General features: G+C 42.9%; 1 protein-coding gene across 1 annotated transcript; it reads right to left on the bottom strand.

The window, feature by feature from the left end:
- Positions 1-7,486: 7,486 nt before the first annotated feature.
- Positions 7,487-7,882, bottom strand: LOC100757322 (histone H2B type 1-C/E/F/G/I). Its single transcript, XM_027403608.2, has one exon. The coding sequence runs from the start codon at positions 7,865-7,867 to the stop codon at positions 7,487-7,489; it is 381 nt and encodes a 126-aa protein (XP_027259409.1). The 5' UTR covers positions 7,868-7,882.
- Between the last annotated feature and the right edge of the window lie 224 nt (positions 7,883-8,106).

The raw sequence follows: 8,106 nt of genomic DNA on the forward strand, positions 1-8,106 counted from the left end.
GAGCATGGAAACTGTGTATGCTTGGTCACATGGCTGAGTCCAGTTTTCTCTTGGAAGTCTTATCCCTGGCCCAGCATCTACAGTAGTAAAATGGCTTGGGCTTCCCAAGCCTCCATCTTGAGTCATCCACTGGATGCACAAGCCTTATTGTGCTCTGAGCCTCTGCTTGATGTAGTGACTGCCTGGTTCCTGGGGCTGCTATCCAGTGTTTGAGTCCCAAGAGAGCAGGGGAAGTGTGGGTGGCATGCTCTCTGGCTGTATCCCAGCTCACTCTTAAATCTCCTCAAAATGGCATGGAAGTATGTTTTACCAGTTACTATTAACCCAGAAAGAATGTGGAGAATCAACCAGTGTTTTTTCTTCATCTTTAAACCATTCTTAATTCCCCAAAGACATACCAGTTGGTTTATTGTGTTTACTCAGTACCATTCCCTCTTTACTGCGGGAATGACCATATCCCACCAACAAATCTTAAATTCAGAACTGCTTTTATGTAATATACAAAATCCTGAGGGGGAGACAGAGAGATGCATAACATACACAGCTAAGCAAGTTCTGTTACAGTCAGGAAAATGATGAGCTAATATCATCTCAATTAATTCATTAATTCTTGGAGTGGGGGGAGATGAATGCAATGAGACAGGGAGAAACAGGGATGGCAAAGTCAGCAAGAAGTAGGAAAGTATTGTGTGTAAGGTAGATCTGCTTGAGAAAGGCATTGCCATTGGCAAGGGACCTACAGGAACTGATGAAACAGTTCTTTATGGTCATGGTTATAGCTGAGAGGAGTACATTTAGCACACTATAGGATTTCTTTTACCTTTTGATTATGTGAAGTAGGTCTGTTGTCTCTGTCTCTGTGTGTCTCCCTGTCTCTCTGTCTCTCTCTTCTCCTCTCTCTCTCTCTCTCTCTCTCTCTCTCTCTCTCTCTCTCTCTGTGTGTGTGTGTGTGCGCGTGTGTGTGTGTGTGTGTGTGTGTGTGTGTGTGTGTGTGTGTGTGTGTGTGTGTGTGTAATATGAGAATGTCAACTGTGGTTATCTCTTTGGTGATAATATAACAAATGTCCCCCTTTCCCTTATCTGTAGTTTCCAAATTCTCCAAAGTGAGCACACATTGGTTCTATAATGGAAAGACAAATTTTTAAATAATGAAATGACAAGGAGTAATAAAGTGTCTGGCTATGCTAGTCACTTCTCTATAATTCACCTTAGTGAATATTTGGGAATACATTCAGAAAACCTTTCTGAAAATAGTTTTTCATGTAAAAATACATTAAAAAGCATTACTTATTTTGATGCTCTCTCACAAAGCACAAAGCATGTCTGAAGAATTAATCTAGCCAAGCATAAAACAAGAATGACAACCAGAGCAGAGGACTAAAATCCTCTACAAAAGCCTTGCAGGTTTGGCTTTAATGAAAGCAGAACCTTTCATTGCCAAATGTGCATATGGGAGTGAAGCTAGGGTGAAGCATAAGGAAGTCCTTGGATCTGCAGCATGTGCTCTTTGCCGTGCAGATTCCTGGTCTCACCAGTGCCTGAAAGCCTGGAGAAATCCAGCACATCCCAGGAGTTCAAAAGCTATTTCTAAAACAAAATGGCAAAACGGCTTTCCAGGATCTCTCAGCTGTATCTCAGGATACAGAGATCTGGTATCTGTTGTGGAACAATCTTTGTACACTGTAACTATGTATTACTCTCATTGGTCAATAAAAGGCTGACTGAAAAAAATAAAAAATAATATAAATTAAAAACTGAAAAATTGACTGGCCTATAGCTGGGCAGGAGAAATTGGGCTGGAGAGCCAGAATAGGAGAACTCTGGGAAGACATGCCAGAGAGGTAAATGCCATGAGCCTTGGGGAAGCATATAAATTAAAAGAAATGGGTTATTTAAGTTGTAAGAGCTAGCTAGTAATAAGCCAGTGCTATTGACCAAGCATTTGTAATTAATATTAAGACTGTGAGTGGTTATATCTGAAGGTTCTGACCAAGGTAAAAGCCCCGAGGATCCAAGAAAAGCATCAAATGTCAGCTGTTCCTCCTCCTCCCTCTCCTCTTTCTCCTCTTCTTCCCTCTCCCTCTGCTCTTCTTTCTCCTCCTCTTCTTCCTGTGGGTGGTACTGTGATAGGAATTTAATCTAGGGCCTCATACATGTTAAGTAAGTGCCCTACCATTTCACTAAACTCCCGGTCTTCAAATTTTAATTAATTTTTTAAATTATGCATATGTGTGTGGGTATATGCACCTTTGTGGGTGCTAGGGACTGAACCCAGATCCTGGGAGTTCAAAAGCTAGTACCCATACAGGTAACCTCTGAGGCCAGAGGCATTGGACCCTCTGAAGCGGGAGTTATAGGCAGTTGTGAGCAGCCCAATGTAGGTGCAGGGAATCAATATTAGCTTCCCTGAAAGAATAGTCAATGTACTTAGGCACCAGTCATCTTTCCATCCCCTCAATTTTTTTCTTTCTTTTTCTTTTTTTAAGTGTCTATGGTCAACATTGATAAAAGCCTAGAAAAAGAACATGAACATGAGCATGGTATCGTAAGTGACTCATGTGCCACCCTTGCTTTCCTTATGCCTTATCATTTGAACTCAAGATGGATGTGACAGAGCCAGGCATCTTTAGGGCACTTGGACAGTCTATATCCCCTACTCAGTGCTGCATTTAGAGACTGTTTGCATGTCCTTACCCCTGTTCATCCTTCAACACGAAACCAGCAGCAAAGTGTTCCTAGTCTGGCTTCTCCTTTCTTTCTGATGGCAGCAGGAAAGAGCCTCTGTTTTTAAGGGCTCTTGTGATTAGATTGTCTCATGCGTAACACTCTGAGTTCAGCGTTCAGTCCCTGGTACAGTGAAAGAAAGAGAGAAATAATGGAGATTAGAGAAATGGTTCTGTGTTTAGAGTACTTTGTGCATGAGAATCTGGGTTCAGTCTCTAACACGCACGCACGCACGCACGCACGCACGCACGCACTCACTCACTCACAACCATCTGTAACTCTGGTTCCAGGGGTCCAGGTGCCCTACACTGACCTCCAGGAGCACTTCGTGCACAAATATACTCATGCTGACAAAAGATCATATACATAAAAAATAAAAATATTTATCCCTGGCATATAAATCGAGTTTGGGAGCCCATTGCATGTGGAGGGATACTCTCTCTCAGCCTGGACACATAGGGGAGGGCCTAGGCCCTGCCCCAATGATATGACAGACTTTGGGGATCCCCATGGAGAGCCTCACCCTCCCTGGGGAGTGGTGGGGGTTAGTGGGGGGCAGGAGAGGAGTGGAGGGAGAGGGAGCTGGGATTGACATGTGGAGCAGGCTTGTTTCTAATTTAAATTTAAAAAGAAAAAATAAATAAAATAAAAAATAAAAAGAGGTGATATAGACATAAAAAATTCCATTGCCCTGATTTGACTAATGCATATTATATAAAAGTATTGAAATACTATGATGCAATCCACAAATAAGCACAACAGTTACATGTCTATCATAAAAAGCAAACACATTTTAACAGGATGGGTTACTATAGGCATAATTGTAAGTAGTTAATCTCCAGCAATCACACTGTGTCACTGAAACTTTATCTCCACTTTATCTCATGGCCCTGACCCTCAAAGCAGTGAATCTGCTTTTCACTTGAAGTTGGTAATTCTCCAGGCAAGCTGGGAGGCCAGATGCCTTATTCATCCCAGCTATAAAAACTGATGTGCAGCATCAACTTTTAAGAACCGAACTTGCACCCAAAAGATGGATAGCTCAGTAATTCAGTGAATGACTTCCTTGATCATCCAAGCCCTTCCCTGGGTTAAACTGGAACAGAAACAAACATTATGGAACATCCACTGCATCTTGGAAGTTAGGTTAAAAGTTGGTATCTCTGGTTTCATGGAAAAGTGAGGTTTAAAGAGACAAAATAATTAATCCAACATAGCAAAATAATTAATCCAACATGGCAAGACATAGTGAGAGGCCACTGTGTTTTTAGGACAAATCTACCTGGCTTTCTGATGCCAAAGCCTGTGGTCTTTTCATAATCCACATCACCTCATGAAACCCTGGATGTGAGGTGAGATGCCTCTGGCCAAAGTCTGCCAAGAAGAAAACTGTGAGTTTGAGGACCTCGAAGCAGCTATGAATTCTCTTATCACATCCAAAGGTGGGAATAAAACCACTGACATCCAGATAGGATGTCAAACTCAGTACAAGCTAATGCACTGGGCCCACAATCCTTTGTTGTGAGCACTGTGGGAGTGGATCAGCATTCTTGGCTTCCCACTATCCACCAGATGCCAGTGGCAGCATGCCCACACCAGTTGCTACAAACAAAAATGTCTGCGAGGGTAATGTTCACGAGGGAACAAAATCATTCTTCCTTGAGAAACCCTGCCCAGGGCCAACACTTCACAATTCTGCAGGCAGAAATGAGTTAACTGATGAATAGAAACAGACTGGGTCAGCATTAGTCTGAGGGCAATTAAGGACTGAACCAAGGATAAAAATGAGAAGATTTATTTCTGTGTCCTGTCTTCTTGTGAGGCAATGAGCTAACTGGCCCAAAGCTAAGTAGTGAATACCAGAGAGTTGTTGATCCACACAGCCAAGCTGTGCTTTATTTATTTTTCTCGTGAAATTACTGATGGTTGAGCAGACCAGTTAATCAGAGAGCTACAATAGTGTACAATGATGGTGTTTTAAGTATTGCTGTCCTATGTATAAAGGCTTAAGGCATAAATCTCCTTCAATCTTGACACATACACAATCACATTTATATAATCAACATTTCCAGATATACAACATATATATATATATATATATTATATATATATATATATCACAAAACACACACACGTGTGTTTGTGGGGGGGGTGTGGGGTGTGTGTGTGTGTGTGTGTGACGTGTGTGTGGTGTGTGTGTGTGTGTGTATAAACAAAACATAGCTATTCACTATTAGCTTCTGGAGGTTATCTCTTCAGGATGTCAAAGCAGTATCTATTGGGGTCAATAGCTCAAGTTTTGGAGTTCTTTTCTCCAATTGAATTGGTGTTCTGTCAAGTGACCTTAAACAAGTTTATCTGAGTTTTGTGTGCCTTAGTTTCTCCATGTATAAATTAGGGACAATAATAATACCTTATCAGAATGTAAGTCCTGCCTAGAATTCCAGCACTCAAGAGATGGCGGGCAAGAGGAGCACAGTTCAAGGATATCTTCAGCTATATAATTAGTTCAAGGATATCCTGGGCTATGGGAGATCCTGTCTCAGCAAAACAAAAATAAAATTAATATCACTTTATCCAGTATTGTTAACAATTAAATAAGCAAATACAGATGTTCAACATGCTATGCACTGTGGAAAGTGCCTAATAGATAATATACAATTAACTAGTGCTCTGATACTGACATCAAAAGCACTCTTTAAAGATAATATGCATTTTAGACAAAACATTGCTAATTATTAATAGTCTTGTTCTTTTACTTGGTGTTATAAGCATCCTCACATCACTTAACCTTTTAAATGATCCCTCATGATATAGGTCCACATTGTTTAACATAAATTGCCTTTTCTATATATGTGTGTCTGTGTAATATATGTGTACATGTTCATCTGTATATGCTCTTAATGTTGGACTTCAATAGGAGGCTCCAAGGGGTCAAAGAGGTGGCTTAGTAGGTAAAGTGCTCACTGTGCAAGCAGGAGGACTTGCGTTTGAATCCTCAGTACCCTTGTGAAAAGCTGGACATGGTGGTTACATGTAACCCTAGCACTTGTGGGACAAAGGTATTTCTGGAGATTCCACCAGCCATCTACACTGAGCTGCAGGTGATGAGGATGACCCTCCATGTCTATCTCTGACCTTCATTTACACACACATGTCTGAGTGTACCTGTAGTCATATGCATATACAGAGTATCGTTTTCAGTGCTTCCCGGCAAGACAGCCCTAGAAGTAAAGTTGTTGAGATAAAAGGAATATTTACTTTGAAGCCCACAGATGATACAAGTTAGACCTTGAGCTGCATATCACCCAGAGTTCTCTGTGGTATTTTACACTTGGTTTGTTATGAAGAAGGCGTAGGAGATTGCTGTTGAGTCAAAAGGAATAATTAATTCAAGTCAAGATGCTTCCCCCTCAGTTCTCTGAACAGCAACTTGAAATGCACAGAGTGGGTGATGTGAGCAGCCACTGCAGGTGATTTGCTGAGGATAAAGGACTGGCAGCCGTGCCAGCATCTCTCCAGCGCCAGACTCTTTTAAGTGTCAGCATTTTCTGATATACCTTGTCTGACCCTGGATGTCAGGTGTCCTCAGCTTCACACCATGAAGAATTGGGGGAAGTCAGAGCAGTGGCTGAACCAACACATATTTTCCACGCTTTCTCTCCTCATTTATTCCATTCATGGAGAATTCCTCTTGGCAAGGTGTTTCTTCCCTGTGTCAGCAGTCTAGTATATTTTGCAGTATGTTGCTAAAATAGTGAAAGGGCTACAAAGTCTCAGAGGCAGAAAATTGCTTGAAACTGTTCCTCTGAAGGAAAATCTTGCTGTAAGAGGCTGATCACACTGAACTGCATGGGAGGTGGTAACATGACTTAATACCAACCTGCTGCTGAAGGAAGGAGTCTAAAAGATGAGTCATCAGTACCTGTCCTTCAGTATTTAGAGATGCAAAATCAAAGATTCATGAATTCTCAACACTGCTCAGATCCTCAAGGTCCATAGTTACTGTCTAAAGAGCTATTTCCGAATTCCATTTAATACACTACAAACATAGTTGAGCAAATGCCCTTGTGGTGTGAGTGTGCCTGCTTTGGGTATATGCCCATGGGTGGAATTGCTGGGTCTTGAGGTAGATCAATTTCCAATTTCCTGAGAAACTGCCATACTGATTTCCAAAGTGGCTATACAAGTTTGCACTCCCACCAGCAATGGAGGAGTGTTCCTCTGACTCCACATTCGCTTCAACATCAGCTGTCATTCGTGTTTTTGATCTTAGACATTCTGATAGGTGTAAGATGGTATCTCAGAGTCATAGCAGCATTATTTGTAATAGCAGAACCTAGAAACCACCTAGATGCCCCTCAACTGAAGAATGGATAAAGAAAATGTACATTTAAAAAATGAAGTACTACTCAGTGGCGGGGGGGGGGAGAACAATGGCAACTTGAAATTTGCAGGCAAAAGGATGGAAATAGAAAAAAAATCCTGAGTGAGGTATGTAGGGAGACACCCTAGCCCCGCCCAATAGTCCTGGGACAGGTAGCAGGTGGACCCGGGACTCGCCCATAAGGGTGTGGTGAAGGAAAGCCGGGGTGACGTAGGGGAGCTTTTTAAGGGGCTGCACGTGGGGACTCTGGCCCCTTTTGTTCTGGCCGCGCTGGCTGGGTTCTATAACCTAGCTCTGGCCTGTGTTTTACCTTGGTGTCTTCTGGAATAAAGAGACCATAATCCTACACGTGGCGCCCAACATGGGGCGTCCTTTTCAGTTGGAGCTGGTGTACTTGGTGACGGCTTTGGTGCCCTCGGACATCCCATGCTTGGCCAGCTCCCCGGGCAGCAGCAGGCATACAGCCGTCTGGATCTCCCGGGACGTGATGGTCGAGCGCTTGTTGTAATGCGCCAGGAGAGAAGCCTTGCCCACGATGCGCTCGAAGATGTCATTGACGAACGAGTTCATGATGCCCATGGCCTTGGAGGAGATGCCGGTGTCGGGGTGAACCTGCTTCAGCACCTTGTACACGTAGACTGAATAGCTCTCCTTGCGGCTGCACTTGCGCTTCTTGCCGTCCTTCTTCTGGGCCTTGGTCACGGCCTTCTTGGAGCCCTTCTTCGGGGCGGGAGCGGACTTGGCTGGCTCAGGCATCTTAGAATCTCTAAACACCGGGCTGATTCCGTTATTACACACCTACTGGAGGTGATGGCAGTTATGGGCATACCGGCGCAGATAAAAACTGACAATGCTCCAGCATATGTCTCCACAAAAATGGAACAGTTTTTCAAATATTATAACATTAAGCATGTCACAGGTATACCACACAACCCTACAGGACAAGCAGTCGTCGAAAGGTCTAACAGGACACTTAAGGAGATGCTCCATAGGCA

The sequence above is a fragment of the Cricetulus griseus genome, chromosome 2, assembly GCF_003668045.3.
Source record: "Cricetulus griseus strain 17A/GY chromosome 2, alternate assembly CriGri-PICRH-1.0, whole genome shotgun sequence".
Classification (NCBI taxonomy): Eukaryota; Metazoa; Chordata; class Mammalia; order Rodentia; family Cricetidae; genus Cricetulus; species Cricetulus griseus.

Excerpts from the sequence above, each read along its gene's own strand:
- LOC100757322 (XM_027403608.2), bottom strand. The coding sequence starts at position 7,867 with ATGCCTGAGCCAGCCAAGTCCGCTCCCGCCCCGAAGAAGGGCTCCAAG.